The sequence below is a fragment of the Lepus europaeus genome, chromosome 12, assembly GCF_033115175.1.
Source record: "Lepus europaeus isolate LE1 chromosome 12, mLepTim1.pri, whole genome shotgun sequence".
Classification (NCBI taxonomy): domain Eukaryota; kingdom Metazoa; phylum Chordata; class Mammalia; order Lagomorpha; family Leporidae; genus Lepus; species Lepus europaeus.
In genome coordinates this window covers 29028868-29049454 of record NC_084838.1, presented here as the reverse complement: position 1 = coordinate 29049454, position 20587 = coordinate 29028868, and the positions used below count along the sequence as shown (strand labels likewise).

Genomic DNA, 20587 nt, shown 5'->3' with positions numbered 1-20587 from the left:
AAAGGTTTCTTTTGGGGGAAAAAAAGAGGTTCATGCTGTGAGTTCTTAGTGTCACCAGTAAATCTCATAACACCTAGAAAGGCACAGTCCCTTCCCCCTAGTAACTTCCCCCAAGTGACGTCCTGCACAAGCCTCGGGCCTAATTTACCGAAGTCCTAGCCCGAGCCACATTAGAAAGGCCCAGAAAACCAGATTTGTACCCTGAATGTGTGGGATATGGCACCCACACCATCGACTGGAAGCAAACACAGAGCTGCAGGGATAGGAGTTCAAGGCCTAAGTCAGGATGGTGGGGATCATGCAACATTTTCCTGGATCTCTCTTCCAGGCCTTTCCCTTTCCAAACCTCTGACCTCAATGATGTAGAGTATCTGCCAAAGGGACATTTCCAGCCCAGTGACAAAATGTCCAAAGTTCTTCCTTGTTCTTTCCTGCCGAAGTTCTCACGCTATTCAGAGGAATCTGTATCCTGGAGAGAAGACCTGCAGAAGTTCCCAAATCAAGCACTCTGAGAGGCCAGTTGTCACCCTAGTCCTCACCAGGGGAAGCTAAGATAAGCACTCCAGACCATGGCAAACAGCCATAGAGGTTGTGCACTGCCCAACTCAATACTACATAAAGCACAATTCTCATGGAGAGAGCCATTCCCATGGCTCATGGAATACATGCACCCCTAGAAACATGTTGCTTGCCAACCCCTGCTACTGCAAGAAAGCCATCTCTCAAGCTGTCCCACTTGCCCATGTGGCCGAATCCAACAAGTCTAGAAAATGACCTCCTGCCATCCCACAGAGTACCCACTGGGCTTCTGCAGTTGAAAGGCATCAGTGTGGTTGTAACTCGGAACACAGCCAGAGACCCGGACAGCTCAGGTCCTGCCTGAGTCTGCGCACAGAGGAGGCTGGCTCTTTGGCATCCAGCCATACCACAGATCCCATGTGGTCATGCAACAGTTGAAAAAGATGCACTTCCAGAACACACACACACACAGGTTGAAGAAGTATCCCCAGACCAGCAGAGGTAATGGTGAGGCTGACAGAGCAGCCACGGGGAGGGCAGCAGTGAACAAGCGCCCAGCTACCTGTGGAAACATGGGACAGAGTGGGAGCCAGGGAATTCTTAGAGGGACTGTGCAGATGGCTCACCCCAGGAAGGGAAGAAATCTCAACCCCAGCACACACATTCCCCAACTTCCAGCCAAGCAGGAAGTTCTGACCACTTCTATAGAGGCAACTGCTTCAGAGGGGCCTGTGTCCACAGTGCCACCTGGAGTTGAAACAGAGTCAATATTGCAGGATTTGGGAGAGGAGCAGGCCCTGGACAAAGTGGATATCTCAGCAGAAATGCTCACCGGGGAGCAATGAACCCGCTAGGTACGGCGAAGAACTGCGTTTTAAGTGGCTTTCTCAGCAAAGACAGCAAAGGGACAACTTCCCATGAATAAGCAACGAAGACAGCAGGGGGCCACTTCCCTCTCCAGCCCAGTCCTAATTCTGAGCAGCACTGTCCCATCAAAGAGGCTCTAGCTTTCCCCACACATGAAAATGCCCACCAAAGAGGGGGCCCAAAGAGGCAGACGGCTTAGAGTGGTGAGTGAGGCAGAAGGGCAGGGTGAGGGAGGAGGCTCAGGATGGAGGCAGTTCTCCCTGTTTCCCTAACGCCCTGGCAGGAGCACCTGCAAGTTTGTGAGGACTGGAGCTGACACAATTTGGGGGGTACCCTTTAAATATATATTTCTTAAAGTCCTGGTTTTGCGTAGACACACTGTAAGATCTCTTAGATTGCCTTGGAAGGGGGCCATACCAGGAGATTCTTTTGTTGTTTGAGACAGAGAGACAGACAGAAAGAGACAGACAGAGCTCCCAATTGCTGATTTCACTTCCAAAATGTCACAACAGCCAGAGCTGGGCTGATGGAAGTTGGGAACTCAAGCCAGGACACCCACATTAGTAGCAGAAATCCAACGACCTGAGCCATCACCACTGTCCTCCAGGGTCTGCATTAATTAGCAGGAAGATGGAGCTGAAAGATGGAGCTGGGAATCTAACCCAGGCACTCTGATGTGGGAGATGGGTATCTGAACCACTAGGCCAAATGCCTGTTTCCAATAGGAAATTTTTTTAGCTTCCCAGTAAAAACATTTTAGGCCACTAGGTTCATGGCAACCATCCCAGTGAAGTCCTAGAAGGTAAACCTTGTGGAAGAAAGCAAGCCAAACTGTCTTAAGAGATTTTGTCATGATTGTTAATTTTGAGCCCTTTTACTCTATGTTTATATTAGGGAATCAACTCTACAAATTACAAATGCTGGGATTTTTTAAATTTTCAAAGCATGTACACTGACCCTTACAATACTGTGTGGAAAAGGGCAGCTATGTTATGTTCTTTCACCCTTAATCCGCAAAGATTCACCCAATACTTACCACGTCCCTACCCTGTGCAGATGCTTGGGACAGCCAGTCCCGCTTGCAAGGACCACAGCCTGGTGGACAGCCCACACTACCTGTGGCTCCTAAGCAATTTGCCACCCCAGGACTGACAGACTTGCCAAAACAAAGCATTTTCAGATTGCTTCATTGAAGTCCCCATTTTGAGGAAAGGAAAATTGAGGACCAAAAGGGCCAACAAATTAGCAAAGGCCAACAGTCAGCCAGTATCAGAGGTGGAAGGACAGCCACTCAACTGACCATGTGTAAAGTATAAGCGCTGAGCTCACTGTCAGTCATCCACAGACATCAGCAAATTGACTGCTCCACGACCCTCGGTGCAGGTAATCTCTGTATTTGGGGTAAACTGAGGGTCAGAAAAAAAATCAAAACTGAACCAAGTTCACACTGAATGAAGGATAGAGTCCACTTTCGTTCCCTAAATGAATCTTAATACAAAGTCCAAAGCTCCTTCTCTTATGTCAGCGTTTTCCAATCTTTAATTATTTACAAAGTACCCTCAACAAGTTTTACCATATCCATAGAAAAGGTTGTTTCCTTAAAGTTAATTTAATTATTTCTTTTAACTATTCAACATCCTCATAAGCCATCATAGCCATGAAATGGCAATTTGATACAGGCGAGAATTAAAAGTTGTCATCTTTGGAGCAGTCTTTTGGTCTCACGGTTAAGACAGTGCTTGGGATGCCCGTATCCCATATCAGAGTGTCTGGATTCGAGTCCTAGCGCCATTCCTGATTCCAGCTTTCTGCTACTGTGCACCTGGTTGGTTTCCTGTCACCCACATGAGAGACCTGGATTGAATTCCTGGTTTCTAGCGTTGGCCCAGCCCAGCCTCATCTGGGGAGTAAATGAATAGGAGCTCTCTGTCTGTTTCTGGCTCTGTCTCTCTCTTCCTCTGCCACTCCAATAAATATTACATAAATAAACAAGTACAGTTGCCATTCCTGTGCTGTCTGAAATCAATCCAGCTAGCACACAAAACTAACCCCGAGGAGCACTCGTCTTTGCCAGTCTGCATCTACAGAGACAGATCCTGATATTTCACCTTTCTTGGTTCCTGAGAATTGTGCAAATTTTGAATTTCTTTTTGTTGCAATCACGATAGGGATTTGAGAAGAATGAATGCTCTTCATGCTGACTCTCAAACATTAATTTAGCCACCACTCAATCTGTGTGATTGCACTCTGGTTTATGAAGAAAATAATAAAATATCTAAAATGTTCCAGTGACGAGAAAACTGAATAAGGCAGCTTTGTAAGGCTTCCTTCTCAGACTTCTCATCTGAATGATTTTGAGGATAACTAGGAGATTTGTCTACAACTAAGTTCTTACCACTGGAGGCCCTCTGAGGTGGAAGGTTGTTTAAACAGCACAAGACAGCACTGTAGAAAGAGAGCTGCATAGAGCAACGGAGGCGTAGCAGTGCTCCATTCCCAGAACATCCAGCCCACGGTTGTGCAAACTTGAGAAAGTCACTTCCCCTTTCTGGATCGCATTCTTCCCTAGAAGGTCCATATAGACAGGGGCGGGCCATATTTGTTTTATAAACCCCTGGATCTCAGCATTTACAACAGTGATCGGCACATATGAGGCATTCAATAAACATTGATTGAGTCCATCAACACATTTATCTACAAGTGATCTGAATGACATCTCAAAGTCTCTAAAACTCTGAAGGAAATAAAGTGATGTTCCAGTCCAGGAAATCATGGTGAATATTTTAGGGCTCGGTGCTATGGCATCACAGGTAAAGCTGCCACCTGTGGCACCTGCATCCCATATGGGCACTGGTTTGAGTCCCGGCTGTTACATTTCCAATATCCAACTCCCTGCTAATGCACCTGGGAAGGCAAGAGAGGATGGCCCAAGTATTTGGGAACTGACACCCATGTGGGAGACGCAGGGGAAGCCTCTGACTCCTGGCTTCGGGTCAGCCCAGCTCTAGCCATTGAGGCCATTTGGGGAGTGAACCAGTGGGTGGAAAATCTCTTTCTCTCTCTCTCTCTCTCTCTCTCTCCGTGCGTGTGTGTGTGTGTGTGTTACTCTTTCAAATAAAAAATAAATCTTTTTTAAAAATTAATGTTTTAGTAAAAACCCCATACCCAGAATTCATCTGTGGACAGCCCAGTGGAATTAACAGACCAAGCTGAAGAAAGAAGATAAACCTCCAAGTGGACCACAGAAGCAAGAGTCTGAAGGCTGGTAGATATGTAGGAGCCTGACTGATAGCACCCAAAGGGCTTGTCAGTCTCCAGGGGCTGGCCCAAGTCTCAAGACTTGGTCCTGCAGTTATCATTCGGATAAGAACAAAGAGTTATTTATCCAATTCCTAGACAATAGGAAACAACAAGAAACCACAGATACAATCCACAGCAATATTATAATCTAATTGGGTTTTGGTAGGATGAGATGGTGCAGGAAATCTGAAAATGTAAAATAGAAAAGAGATAGATATTTTCCCTTTGGGTTCAAAAAGCCAACAGGACAATTAAGAAAAGGAGAACAAGTAATTTGCAATTCTGTGTATTTAAAAGACTGCAATTTGGTTGACTGCACATGGAATATGAGTCAACAGGGTGACATGAATGCCAAAAAGCTTACTGCAATCTCAGATTGCATTAACAGAAACATAGCACTCAGAGTAGGGGAGGCAAAAGTCCCTTTCTCCTCCATGGTAGAATATTTTTGTAATTTCTGATAAAAGCCAAGAAGACACAGATACACTGAAACACACAGTAATAGAGAAATTGGAAGGAAAAACATTCTGTAACAGGAAATGAAGGACAGTTCACCTAGAAGAATCAAAGACCTAGAAAAGAAAGAGAAAAAAATAGAAGAACTGTCTTCAAATATTTCAAAGGGAAGAGAACTGGACTCATTGTCCAGAAGGCATAACATGGTAGTGAATGTTTTCTGACAGTCAGAACTATCAACATCCAACAAACATAGCTATCCTGTGAGAAGCAGGTCTCCACCTTGGGTGGTGGTATGTGTGGCAGAGAAGGTGAAGGAGGCTCTGAACTCCAGACCCATTTCAAGGATTTGCCCAAGCCTGAGAGACACAGGAAAGAAGGCTAAATCCATCATGCCATGAGTAGGTGGTCAGCGCAGATAAACACAGCTCCCCAAGTTGGGTCTACACTAACATTCCCAAACCTTCAACAAGTGATATTCAAAAATCAGCAAACCATTAACTTATTTCTACTAGGAAGAAGCATTTCCCTCTAGTTTGAGACCTGGCTTTATGTTGTACAACAAGCAAACACAGATGGGAGGAATTAAAAAAACAGCTGCAGGGCAGGGAAGGGGCCACACTGAGCAAAACACAGAGATGTGAAGTAAGCATTGACACCACACAATTAAAATCAGAGGAAAGGGGCAAGTGCTTGGGCTGGGGCTAAGCCACCACATCACATATCAGAGTGCCTAGGTTTGAGTCCTGGCACCATCCCAAATTCCAGCTTCTTGTTCATGTACACCCTGGGAGACAGCAGGTGAAGGCTCAAGTAGTTGGATCCCTGTCACTCACATGGGAGACTTGGGTTGAGCTCCCAGTTCCCAGCTTCAGTCTGGCCCAGTCTGGCCCTCCCTGCCTATCAAATAAAAAAAAAAAAAAATGAGAAGGGACCTTCTCTCTTCAGAGCTATATACACAGATGTTTTTTGGACATAGATTTGGCTTCTGCAATCCACTCTTACTCATTCTCTGGCTGCTCAAAGAAGAAAATAGTGCTATTTCTAAGACAGCCCCCACTAAGACCTGGAACTGGACGATTCACTCCTATCAGCTAGCCTATTCTTTTTAAAGATTTATTTATTTGAAAGACAGAGTTACACAGAGAGGTAGAGCCAGAGAAAGGTCTTCCATCTGCTGGTTCACTCCCCAAATGACCGTAATGGCCAGACCTGAGCTGATCCAAAGCCAGGAGCCAGGAGCTTCTTCCAGGTCTCCCAAGTGGGTGCAGGGGCTCAAGAACTTGGACATCTTCTACTGCTATCCCAGGTCACAGCAGAGAGCTAGATTGAAAGTGGAGCATCCAGGACGCGAACTGGAGCCCATATAGGATGCCAGCACTGCAGGCAGCGGCTTTAACCCACTGTGCCATAGCACTGGCCCCTCAGCTAGCCTATTTCAACAGGTGCACAAACTGAGAGGCAGAAGAACAAGGCCAGATGCTCAGAACTTGCCATTATCATGCAAGAACATCGAGCAGCTGTTCAATAAATGAGGGCCCAACATTGCACTAAGTTTCACATTTCCATTTTAGATTACAGGTTTTGTATTATTTTATAACTGAAGAAATTTAAGGCTCAGAGATGTTCAATGGCTTGGCTGAGATGTTACCACTCCAAAATGATATGTGTAGTCAATAACTGCTTCCTATACGTCAAATGCTATTTTTAAGCAAGTAAATGCTTTATCTCATTTATTCCTCATAGCAATCCTAGATAGGTTTTCATATTATCCCTGCTTCATGGGTAAGAACAGATAGCCCCAAAGGGCTAATTCGCAAAGTCACACAGCTCAAAGCAACGCATCCTAGCACTCCTTCTGTGTCACACTGTCATGATACAAGAAAGAACCCCAGCTCTGCCTCTGGTCAACCAGGCAGGGACCCTCCAGGAGATGAGGAATGGAGGCTTTGATCAGTTGTGCCACTTCTGTTTATCCTGTACCTGAACAGACACGTGAGTGCAGAACTAGGGCCTGCAGGTCAAGGAAACAGTACCAAGATGGCTTGGCCGTACAGCCAGGAGTGGTCCTGCAGGAGAAGCTCCTTGCCGCTGACCCAGGGGCCTAGGCCCAGCAACCTCCCTCTCTGCTATAAAGTGACACCACAACACAGCTTTGCTTTTCCTCGTCCTCAGGCTTCACACTGCCCGCTGCCTCTTCCAACCCAAGGAAAACACAGTTCGGTCTGCCCAAGAAAAAAACGCCAATCCAGAAACGATTTAAACTCTAGTACTTTTACACTATGTCCACTTGGAGACCTCTCAGCAAAGTCCAGCCCCTGCCATGCGTTCCCAAGCACTAAGCTGAGTGAACAGTACTTGCCCGGTGCAGCGGCAGTCGCTGGACCATGGTGGGGAGGAGCACGTTATCATCGGCGTTGTTTAGGCCTCTGGCTGACGGTGATAATCAAAAGCAGGCCAACGTTCAGTCGGCTTCACCACTGCTTTTAAATTCTCTACAGACCATGCACACCATCACTGCCTACACCAGGCAGACAGCTCCCACCGGCCTCTGTCCCCTTGGCAAGAACTGCCTGGGAGGTTGCCCAGGGACCTCTGCAGTCAGTCCCTCAGTCAGCAAATGCCTGCTCCTCAGACACTTCCTTAGTGGCGTGCAATAAATTACCTGGGCATGTACCACAGCAGAAGCAAATATTTCACTCTTAAAGACCAGAGTTCAAATGCCCATAGAGCCAAATCAAATAACTAGGGGCGGAGATGATTTGCTTAACTTTCACTTCTCCATGTGAAGTTTCAAATTTGATAACTTTCACTACTCCATTTGAAGTTTCAAATTTAATTTGAAACTTCTATACATAGAAGTATCCCTTTGCTATAAATCTGCCCATTTTTAGCAACCATATGGCCAACCTCAAAAAAACACAGTTGGCAGCAACCTGTACTCCTATTATCCGTAACACTGAGCACATATCATGGCCTGCTGTTGAGCTTTCTTCCCTCCCCCGGGGGACCCAGTGCAACCACTGTTTGCAGTGACCATCTTCCCTTGTGTCCTCTGCAGTGCCATCTGCAGAGAGGCCCTGCTGCCCATCCACGGGGGCGGAAACACCCCTTAGGGAAGCACTCATGTGAACCACCCCCAGGCCACCTAGACTGCTCTCTGGCCCTGGTGCAGGTCAACCCCCAATGCTAACGCATGCACAGAAGGTCTTGGCTTACTTGAGTTGGAATTCTTGATCTGCTGCAACGTTCTCAGAACTTTGTGTATGTCCTTCATGCTGGTGTCCTTCTGGCTGTATAGAAGAAGCCTCCGGGCATCAGAGAACAGGCGAGACACACTGGAAAAGGTGCAAGAAGAATAGTAAAGCCTAAGTTAGGCCAGCTGCCTCTGCTACTATGTAAACTGGCTGCCAAGTACATGTACCCCAACCTGGCTTCCAGCCCATCCACACACAGGCCCTGGCCTTGCCTGCTGCTCCCTATAGCCAACTTCATTGACAATCCATGCTCCCATCCACTCACCCATCATCCCTGCCCGATGCTCTTCCCCATGCAAATCTGACCAACCTTAATGCTCAGACCATCACACACACAGAAACAGACACACACTCACCCCCAGTGCCAACTTATCCATGAGACACAGTAGGCACAGTGCCTAGATCCTGGGATACTTTCAGGGCCCAGAAAATATTTACTGACTTTCAAAATCAAAATAAAAAATAAAAATAGTAACGAATGAATGAATCCAGTCTGTATTATATTCATCTTTATACCAATACACTAATAAAATATAACTTTAATCTTTTTGTTTAGAAGGGCCATGAGGACTTCGAAGTTTATGCCAAATGAATATTATAATGTGGTACTGCCTGCCCTGGCTTCAGCTTCCTCAGAGTTGTCTTGAAGCACATCCTACAGTCCTCAGCCCATTCTAACTCACAGCCTGACCCTGTGCATTTACAAAAGCAACTTCAAGGAAATCCATTCATTCAAAATTCTCCAGAAGGGAACGACAAGAAGAGAAGGATAAATGTTAACGAACAAGTCTGAGGGGGCAAAAAAAATCTAATCTGGTACTTACATGGATTTGTTAAAGTTTCCAACAACTCCAGGAGCCTCACCAGGAGTTGGATAACGGAAACAAGGGTTGTTGGCATTACAGATAATCCCCTGAACCCAAGGAAGTGTTCCTGCAGAGGGCATGGCTTTATTTGGAAAGTGGCCTGTTGAAATACAGGACAGGAAAAACACAGTGAGAAACATTAATTCTTTGAAGTGATTTTGAGATTCTACCTACACAATGCCTCATCCCAAATCTGTCTATCATGTTCTCCACAGCCCAGAGATCTCCCTCTTCTGGACTAATCCAAGCCTGAATTAGAAACTTACAGGCCAGCATTGCAGAACAATGGATTAAGCCACTGCCTGCAACATCAGCACCTCATATGGTAGAGTTCGAGCCCAGGCTGCTCCACTTCCTATCCAGCTCCCTGCTAATGCACCTGGGAAAGCAGTGGAAGGCAACCCAACACCTTCAGCCCCAATATCCACGTGGAGACCCGGATGAAGTTCCTGGCTCCTGGCTTCAGCCTGGCCCAGCCCTGGCAGTTGCAGCAATTTGGGGAGTGAACCAGAAGATGGAAGATCTTTCTCTCTCTCTCTCTCTCGTTCTCGTTCTCGCTCTCACTCTGTGTGCGTGTATGTGTGTGTGTGTATATATCTATATATGTATAAAACTCTGCCTTACAACTAAATAGAATAAATCTTTAAAAAAAAGAAAGTTGGCATCAGATGTAAGTTCTTAATGTACTTGACATCATCTGCAGAGTGGAGTTCATGACAGCAACCTTGGAGAAGCAGTAAGTGTTTGGCCACCATTAGTTCATCTTTTCCTGCCAACCTCACCTCTCAGTCACATGGAGGAGGGGCAGACAGGGAGGTTGGGAATGACCTAATCCACTTCCTCACACTCCAAGGAGGGAAGTACAGCAAGATATCATCGTCAGTGAAGAACACTCTGGGAGTCCCTAGGCACGACTGGCAGTAGAATCTGCATTTTCATGATCCTAATCCAATCCCTTCCAAGTACACCTGCAGCCTCTTTTATAATCTCACTCTTCTCAACCCCTTTTGGGCCTCTCTCCAATTTGCCAAACACTTGTTAGTCTCACCTCCTCTGCCAGCTGAGTAACTCCTCAAGAACACCTTAAAAATACACTGATGTGGGGTTATTGTTGTTATGATCTCATCAGTGTCCAAACAAGGAGGCCCGTGTACTAGGTCACCTCTTCACTCTCCTCTCCTTTATGGGGGGGGCTTCTTTCAAGCAGAATGATTGGGCATATTTGGGCTGGCTCTCGGCTTCAAGGGCAGTTTAGCTTGTGCCAGTCACCTATGGGTGCCGTGCATGAGGACCAAGATGAATGTGCCCTGAGCCAGGAGCTCTTAAGCCAAGGACCGAGCTGTTCACATTCGGAGAGAAGGGCTGCGGCTCCAGTGTTCATCACATTCTCAGGGTCATCTCTGACCCCCCCAAAAGAGCTAACAACCCATAGGAAGCACAGCTCACAGGCTCCAATTAGAACTCAGGAACATCCCTGCAACTTGCTAAGCAACTACTCTGGCCAAGCCACTGATCCACAAATCCTCAGTTTTATCATCTGCAAAATGATGAGGAAATTATCATCTACTTTACAGAGCTGTGGTGTACATGGCGTGAGGTCTTACCAGCACAGCACTTTTGCAGAGTGTCCAGCACAGGACAAAGGCTCAGGAAATGAGCCTCTGAGAATTTTCCAGGCACTGTGGTCCTGAGGCTACACTAGTACTTATTCTGCTACTGTCCAGCCAGAACACTCCTTCCTTCTCATGGTTACGGCCTTTCTCTCAAGTAGGAACCCTATTTTATTCACCTTTCCATCTTCATGCAAAGAGGCCAACAGAGTCTCCCCACAAGTTAAGCCTAAGTTAGAACTTTGCTGCCCTTTGCATTTCAGTATCAGCGCCCTTCTGTTGTTTTCTTCTATCTACCTTCCAACCAGAGAGGCCACACCCAGAGCAAGGATGTGACAATATCTGACCACCGGAGACACTCTCTGCAGGGACTCTGGCCTGTTGACCGTTTACTCTGTTAATCTCTATCTCCTCTGTTAATAGTTCAAGGAAAACCAAACAAGGCCCCTTGCCTAAGTCAGCTGCTTCTCATTCAGAGAGATTTATATAAGCCAACCAAATACTCGAAGGACCAAGGGACTCCTTCCTTTTATCTCCAGAAGATACTGACACTAAGGTCAGCGTCATGTGGGTCGAAAGCAGCAGAGGGCGGTGATGGGGAGGTATTCCAGGCTGTCCTTTGGTGAAGGAAGCACAGACCCTTCCTTGCTCATTGTGTCCCATCTTAACTGCAGGATGCAGCCTGGACATAGCGTGCACAGGACAACAACCAAGTAGCATAATGGACTCCCAGGATCCAGGGACATTATGAAGACCTTGATGGCTCTAGGTTGAACTGGGAAAGGTTTATGGGAAGAATTTTACACCATTCTGTGCTCCAGAGACAAAGCCTCTCCAAGTTTCACCTTAGCTTTCAACTAAGCCCTTCCAACTAGGTCCCTAAAGGTGTTAAAAACAGAAGGTAAAGGGCCGTTTTTGTGGTACAGCAGGTTAAGCTGCCACCTGCAGCACCGGCATCCCATGTGGGCACTGGTTTGTGTTCCAGCTTCTCCACTTCCAATCCAGCTCCTTGCTAATGTGCCTGGAAAAGCAGTGGAGGATGGCCCAAGTGCTTGGGAGCCTAAACCCATGTGGGAGACCCAGAAGAAACTCCTGGCTCCTGGTTCCTGGCTCCTGCCTTCAGATCAGCCCAGCTCCAGCCACTGCAGCCATCTGGGAGTGAACCAGCAGATGGAAGATCTCTATCTCTTCCTCTCTCTCTCTCTCTCTCTGTAACTCTGCCTTCCAGATAAATAAATAAATCTTAAAAAAAAAAAAAAAAAGGTAAGGTTGCAAGCAATACATAGATGGATTATAAAAGACTAATCTGTCTTCTATATACAAGAATGTCACTGCCTTTATGAAAATCTGTGATTTGGAATCAGGTAGCTGGGTCAAAATTCAATCCCTCAATCCTTGAAGAACACAATCCCAGCAACTGGCAGAGCTAGGATCCACCTAATTTGTTTGATGCCAAAGTCTGTGCCATTTCCACTACACTATTTTGCCTGCTTGTGATCATTCTAGAAAGCGAATGGTCTAGCAAATGGAAAAAAAAAAAAAAAAAAAGAAGAAGAAGAAGAAGAAGAAGAAAAAAAAAACCTTCAATTTGCTCTAAAATATTTATTTCTGTGAGGTTCAAGGCAATACTTAAATAAAATCAAATAAGCATTTGCTCTTCAACCAAACCAACCTCTCTCAGGTTCCAAGAAAGCAGAGCTAACTCACAGGTCCATAAACTGGGCATAAATTTCATTTTATGATATATTTTTTGGCGTGATTTAGAGAATCATATCTTAGGGAATGTTATTAAGGTTGGGTGTGTGTTTAACTTGAACATATATGATGTGTATTATCAATGTTAATAACTGCCACTATATGCTGTTGATAAGAACCAGAATAGACCAAGAAACGCAATGGAGAGCCTACCTCAATGTTCTCCTGGAAGAACAGTATCCTGGAAGCCTAGGTGTCAGGTGGGGGTGTGTGCAGAGCTAATCAGTATTAGGAAAATCCCTGGGATGGAGAAACCAAAGCTCCAGCTGCAACCCCCACATAAACATTATCCTTTACATGTGGACATTTCTTCAGTGTCAGCCCAGTCGTCAAGCCATTCATATGACTATGACTGTGGGATGATAACCCTGGCAATTATGTGAGGTAGGTATTGTTATACCTCTTTTTCAAAGAAGCTAAAGTCCCTTGCCAAAGAGAATATGCCTAGTGAATGCTAAAATGAGGGTTCAAGCCCAGAACATCTGACATGTAGAACACATGTTCTATTCTTAGCCACCCCTGAATTTTCTCCACTTGTAAAGGCCATCATCAAAACACATAATTGAGGGTCAGATGACCTGTGTTTTATTTCATTTCTATTACTTACTAGATGTATTAGCTGGGGTAATTCCTGGATTCTGTCCGAGCTGCAATTTACCATCAATAAATTATAGCACGGTTGGACGTTTGGTGCAGCAGTTAAGACACTGCTTAGGATGTCTACATCCCATATTGGAACAGCTGCTCCTGATTCCGGCTTCCTCCTACGTACACCCTGGTGAGCAACAGATAATGGCTCAAGTACGTGGATTCCTGCTGCCCATGGAGGACACTCAGACTGAGTTCCAGGCTCCAGGCTTTGTCCTGGCCAAGATCCAGTTGTTGCAGGCATTTAGGGAATCAATCAGTGGATGAAAGACCTCAGTCTGCCTTTCTCTTTCACTATCTCTCTTTTCCTTTTCTCTGCCTTTTAAATATATTTTTTTTAATTTTAGAGAAATTAAAGCAAATGACAATAATAAAGTCTATTATTCAAGAATCAAATGAAATAACATTCATCAAACTGAGCAGTTCTACACAAATGCTGCTTAAAATTAGGTGTTCCCTGATTTGCAACCACATGAATAAGAGCTCACGCATATGGGAAAGACTGGCTGGCAGGAATGAGACGATATCATTAAGTCAATGCCTTAAGGGTGCTTCTTAATCACCACTTTCTAAACTCTTAGGTTATTTTATTTTTAAGATTTAAAATGCGTGAAACAGATGTTGAGTATTGTGATAACTACTATTATCACCATTCACTAGGACTGAAAATAGTCTCCTGAGATCTTCCCATTTCCAAAAAAATGAGAAGCCTAAATTTTCTGTTCCAAACCATTTGTGGTCTTTTCTGAAGACAATGTCTCTGAAAAAGTCAAATTAAGGCCATGTCTACTGCCTCGTCATGGCTTGCCTGGAGTGAGTCTCAGGCCCGATCCACATACTTACATTCATGTTGTTCATAGGGCGGGTAGCTCAGCCGGACGGAGATCAGGATCAGGAAGATAAACAGAGGCCAGGCCACTTCCAGCAACAGCTGACACTGAGTGCAAAGTAAGACAGAGCACCATGAATTTTAAGTCACATGGATTTCTAACGCTACTGTGCTTTGGGAAATCCACTGAAAAGTTCATTAGCAATTGATCTACTTCTCCATCCCCTCCTACCACTGTCTAAGCTTTAGTAATCTTGAACTGTTTACAGTTCCCACTCTACAACAATATACCACTCCATACCTATTTGCCTCAAGTAAGGGAGGAGGCTCCCTTCCTGCTTCACTGGGCTCACTTCTAGATGTGGTGCTGCAGAGGTGTCCAGGAACATAAGGCTTGACTCAGTGCTTAGCTTTAAAATCCCAAAGAAGCAACACATCCTGAAATCTCACAGCTTACTAATGACATTCAGCCATTTTTTTTTTAAGGAACAAAAGGTACTAAAATTTATTAACATAAACAGAAAAATACCACAACATGGGCCTCGTACACCAAGTACAAATGTCCTATTTTTCTTCAAAGAGAACATCATTTTATTTTGCAATGCATGTTTTAAAATTGATATGTATGTATATCAAAACATCATGCTGCATTCCTTAAATATACACAATTTTTATTTTTCAGTTATATCTCAATAAGGGCAGGAGAAAGCCATTTCTTTCCTTCCAAAGAACACAACCATGACTCTGAAAATAAGCTTTTCTTCCTGCTGAGCCGCATGTCCCTTCTCCAAGGTCCCCAGGTCCTCAGTGCCTTTATCAGCATTTGGCACAGCAGGGGCCCTATTTATACATGAGCTTCTCCCTCCTGTCACTTCTCACTAGGTCCCCACATGATAAGGGCTTCAAAAATGTCTGTTGTGTAAGGGGATGAATTAAAGTTTATAAAATAATGAACACACAGACACAAATCAGCTGAGCCCTTTGGGAAAGCAATTTGGCAATATGTATTCGAAAGTCATGTTTATCTCCTTTGCCCAAGTAATATTCCTGGGAATTTATCTTAGGGAACTAAATTTAAAATATCAAAAAGCTGTATATATGACTTTATTTATTCATTGGAACATTGTAACTACAAAATATTGGAAACAACTTAATTGCACAGCAATAGGGAAATGATTAAATAATGGTACATCCATTTGACAACATATTATGCAGTCATTATAACAGTGCTTATGAAACACTGTTAACTATATAATATTAAGAGAAAAAAACACACACAAAATTGTACGCATTCCAAGCTTGAAGATAAATAATATCACATACAAATATTAACAAAGACAGGACTAGGCTTTTTTAAAAATGAAATGTAAATGAATTTGGAAAATAATAACAAACTCAGAAAAACAAAATTATGAATAAGAGAAACAATCATCAACTGTGAAGCTCTGAAGTCTCTATTTGTACTTTTAAGACAAACAGTAGCCAATATGTATTTAAAATCCAGTATGTACTAGGCATAGTTGTTCCATATTGTTCCATTTAACCTTCAAACAACCTATGAGGCAGGAATTACTAAGGTCTCTGTTGTACATGTAGAAAAGGCTACAGCTCCAGGAAGGGTGCACCACAGAGTTAGTCAGTGACAGGGCTGAGGTTAGTAAGCAGGTCTGCAGACTCTGGGGGCCATTAAGTCCTACCTGACACAGCAGGTGCACCAGGTGGGCGCCTGCTTCACTGGGCATCTCAGCAGGTTCCACTGAGGTAAGATGCTTTCATCTTCCCTAAGCCTAGAGACTTAGAATGGTTACAGCAAATGCTGAGCACCCACTGTGGACTCAGAATTTGTTTATATCTCACCTCCAGTATTTAATTCACAATAATCCTGTGAGGGAAGCAGTAGCATCTCTATTTTAGAAGTGAAGAAACTGGAACTGGCACTGTGGCATAGCAGGTAAAGCCACCGTCTACAGTGTCGGCATCCCAATATGGGCACCAGTTCGAGTCCCAGCTGTTCCACTTTCGATCCAGCTCCCTGCTAATGCACCTAGGAAAGCAGTGAAAGCATCCTGAGTCCTTGGGCCCCTGCACCCACAGGAGTGACCAGGAAGATGCTCCTGGTTCCTGGCTTTGGATCAGCCCAGCTTCGTCCACTGCAGCTATTTAGGGAGTAAACCAGCAGATGGAAGATCTCTCTCTCTCTCTCTCTCTCTCTCTGCCTCTCTGTAATTCTGCCTTTCAAATAAATAAATAATAAAAATCATTTTTAAAAAAAGATCTGTTTATTAAAAGAAAATAAGATGTGAAGAAACTTAGGTTTGGAAAAGTGATGAGCTACAGCCTGGTAAGGCTAAGAAACTGCACCAGGACTGAACTCAGACCTACTGACCCCTAAATGCAAGCTTTGAAACCCATCATGCTGCCTCACAGAGCTATGCTTGGGGCACACAGCTGTTAAGATATGCCACTTAAGGGGCAGGCATTTGGCACAACAGATAAGATATCACTTGAGATGCCTGCATCCCATATCAGAGTGCTTGGGTTCAAGTCCCAGCTCTACTCCCAAGTCCAACTTCCTGCTTATGTGCACCCTGGAAGGCAGCTAGTGATAGACCAAGTAGCTGGCTCCCTGCCACTCACACGGGAGACCACATTCAATTCCTGTCTCCTAGATTCAGACTGCCTCAGTTCCAGTTATGGGCATTTGAGTACTAAATCAGCAGACAGGTATTTCTCTTTCTTTCTCTCTCTCTCTCTCTCTCTCTCTCTCTCTCTCTCTCTTTCTCTCTCTCTCTCTCTCTCTCCCTCTCTCCCCACTCTTCCCACTCTGACTTTATAAGTAAAATAAATCAATTTTAAATATATATATATATATATATATATATGCCACTTAAGAGGAACCCAGCACTTGCTAGCCCTGCTAAGCACTGAGTCAAGCCTTATGTTCCTGGACACCTCTGCAGCACCACATCTAGGACCCTGTTGTGCAGCATATGCTCAAAATATGCTGGTTAACTGAAAAAAAATAATAAATAGATCTTCCCCACGGCACTGAAAGCAAAGGACACAAAGGAAAACTTGCAAACCATTTTCAGCAGCTGAAGCCAGTGTGTATAAGAACACTAGGGAACCAGGTAAGGGAAAGACAGGTAGTCATAATAATAATAATAAGATAATACCTCAATAGGTCTGACTACACACCAAGTGCTGTAGCTACATTAACTCATTTAATTGCCAAACAACCCAATTAGTATTATACCCATTTACAGATGCAGAAACTGAGGCTCAAGGAGTTAACAAATTTCCCAAGGATACAAGATTGGTAAACTGCAGAGCCTGGATTCAAAGCCAACTGACTCAAGGATCCACGCCCTTTGCCACTATGCACCTCTACCTCCATGTGCCCCTTCCACACCAGAGTATGGAAACTCCAGATTCTTCAAAGTCTTTGATGAGCTGAGATTACTAACACATATGAATGAACAAATGATTGAACGGACTGCTTCCAAAGCTCACATCACCCAAACCACAAAGACAAAATTAAATCTGTGCCCATTTACCCCATAGCTCTAAAATTATTTGTGTCATTGAACACAGAATCCACATTCCAAACTCAGGGCATGTTTTAGGTATTTCTTTCCCTAACAGCCTTCCACTAGACGCCTAACTTGACTTCTGCCACGAATGCCATTCTGCCTTCACTCATTTCAAAATCAGATTTCTCCACCCTTCTTAGATGAGCACATTTCCTATACAGACTCTTGGAAATAGCTTGGAAATACGGTTGGCCCTTCACTGCTGGGTAATCCTTCAGAAAATTCTCCTAGATCTTGCTTTAGTATCTATGCACCTGACTGACTCCTCCACAATCCAGGAGTGGGAAGAGGAGGAGAAACAAAAGGTGTTTCTCACCATTTGAGAAACTCCTTTGTTTAGTGCTGGGTATTGACTCTGGTGCTGAATGAATGCTACCCTGAGGTGCTCTGGGAGGCAGGGAAGCAACTCTTCACTTCCCCTCTCACTATTCCTTATCTATACCACAGAGATAAGATGAGCAAGCACCGCCACAGCTGGGCTTCTCAAGATCCCCTCTACTGACATTTGGAGCCAGATGAACCACTGAGGGGGAATCTTCTATGAACTGTACAGTGTTTGGCAGCGTTCTCTCCTCTACCCAGTAGATACCAGTAGCACACTGTCTCCTTCCCAGGATTCTGACAATGAAAAATATCTCTAGACATTACTTAATGTCCCAGATTATGGGCGGTGGAGACTGCCCCGAGTTGAGAACCACTGTTCTAGACTTATTGTGAGGATTAAATGTTATTTCATGAAAAAGTCTTAGCACAGAGTCTAGCACATACTGGTTGTTGTCATCATCATCATCATGTTATTCAATATGTAGCAAAACACTTTTGAATGCATTCAGAGCTGAGCAGATATCTCACACACAACAGGGGTACACGGGCCCTGGAGTATTCATGACTAACCTTTCTTGCAGGCTTCAGAAGCTCCATAAACTACAACCCAGTCACTCTGAGAATGCAGTTAGCTACCTTGGGCTAAGGACACAGTCATGGCCATATTAATGCAAGGCTGGGCAGGGCAAGGGCCATGCTTCAAGAACACGGAAAACCCATGGAATAAAATGTAGCCTTGGGCAAGAGTCTTCTGAATAACGGTATCACCCCCAAAATTCAATTCATTGCTCAAAAAAGAAGCCACTGCTTTTCAGTATTGAGTTGAAGATTCTTGAGATTACAAAGGAGCATAAAAAAAAAAAACATCAAAAATGAAGAGACAAAAATATCCTTTCTGTGTACAGCAAGGAAATTTAAGAGAATCCACAAAATTTACTTAAAAACTCAAACTCATCTGAAAACATAACTAAATTAACCAAAATCAAGGTAAATACTTCTAAGTATAAGCACTACTTTAAGCCTGTGATAGACAATTAAATTAATATCATGTGGGGAGGACAAAACAAAACTATAGTAAAAACAGACACAAACAAAAAAATAGTTATAAACTGAATGCAAATCATATAATTCTTACATAAAGAAAACCAAAGAGCTCCAGTAAATTAAAAAAAAAAAGGGGGGGAGATGGGGGGGCTGGTTTTGTGGCCTAGTGGGTATAAAGTCGCCACCTGTGATGCCAGCATCCTAAATAGGCACTAATTCGAGTCCACCTGCTCCACTTCCAATCCAACTCCCTGCTAATGGCCTGGGAAAGCAGTCAAAGATGGCCCAATGGGGTCGGCGCTGTGGCATACCAGGTAAAGCTGCCACCTACGGTGCTGGCATCTCATATGGGCGCCAGTTCAAGTCCTGGATGCTCTAGTCCCAATCCAGCTCTCTGCTGTGGCCTGGGAAAGCAGTAGAGGATGGCCCAAGTCCTTGGGCCCCTGCACCCACATGGGAAACCTGGAAGAAGGTCCAGGCTCCTGGCTTCGGATTGGCCAAGTTCCAGTCATTGCAGCTGTTTGGGGAGTAAGCCAGTGGATGAAAATTCTCTTTCTCTCTCTCTCTCTGCCTCTGCCTTTCAAATAAATAAAATAAATCTTAAAAAAAAAAAAAAGAAAAAAAAAAAAAAAGATGGCCCAAATGTTTGGACCCCTGCCACCTACTTGCAAGATCCAGATAAAGCTCCTAGCTCCTGACTTCAGCCTGGCCCAGCCCTGGCCATTTCAGCCATCTGGAGAGTGAACCAGAGGATGCAAGTTCCTTTTCTCTCTGTCTCTCCCTCTCTTTTTCTAAAAAGGAAGATGGGAGGCCGGCGCCGCGGCTCACTAGGCTAATCCTCCACTTTGCGGCGCCGGCACACCAGGTTCTAGTCCCGGTCGGGGCGCCGGATTCTGTCCCGGTTGCCCCTCTTCCAGGCCAGCTCTCTGTTGTGGCCAGGGAGTGCAGTGGAGGATGGTCCAAGTGCTTGGGCCCTGCACCCCATGGGAGACCAGGAGAAGCACCTGGCTCCTGCCATCGGATCAGCCCGGTGCGCAGGCCGCAGCGCGCCAGCCGCGGCGGCCATTGGAGGGTGAACCAACGGCAAAGGAAGACCTTTCTCTCTGTCTCTCTCTCTCTCTCACTGTCCACTCTGCCTGTCAAAAAATAAATAAATAAATAAATACTAATAAAAAAAAGAAATTCACTTCCTCTTTAAAAAAAAAAAAAAAGGGAAGATGGGAATTAATGAGATCTAAGCCATACTTCTGGATGGGAATATTCAATGTACAGGTTTCCCAAGTTAATTTACAGATTTAACATAACTTCACTTCAAATAGTAAGAAGATAGTTTTTAGAAATTTACAAGATAATGAGATTCAGAAGAGACCAGAGAATATTTGGAGAGGCAACAAAGTGTGGGACAATGAGTTCCCCCAGATATCAGATGCTCATCAGGGTAGGAGAACATTCTCTGGGCTATATCAGCACCAACATAAAAATGACAAATGACCAAAGGAATATCTCCAAAATAGCCTCC

The 20587-nt window shown here is 44.5% G+C and overlaps 1 protein-coding gene across 2 annotated transcripts in view; it reads right to left on the bottom strand.

Annotated features, from left to right (window-relative positions):
- The window catches only part of ABCA1 (ATP binding cassette subfamily A member 1), a 137068-nt gene that overhangs the window by 84471 nt on the left and 32010 nt on the right, over positions 1–20587 (bottom strand). For both annotated transcript variants that reach the window (XM_062207837.1, XM_062207836.1), the window contains exons 3-5: positions 14122–14215; positions 9224–9365; positions 8362–8480 (exon numbers count right to left, since the gene is read on the bottom strand). In XM_062207837.1, coding sequence (XP_062063821.1) covers positions 8362–8480; positions 9224–9365; positions 14122–14215 — 355 coding nt within the window. The remainder of the gene's footprint in view (positions 1–8361; positions 8481–9223; positions 9366–14121; positions 14216–20587) is intronic.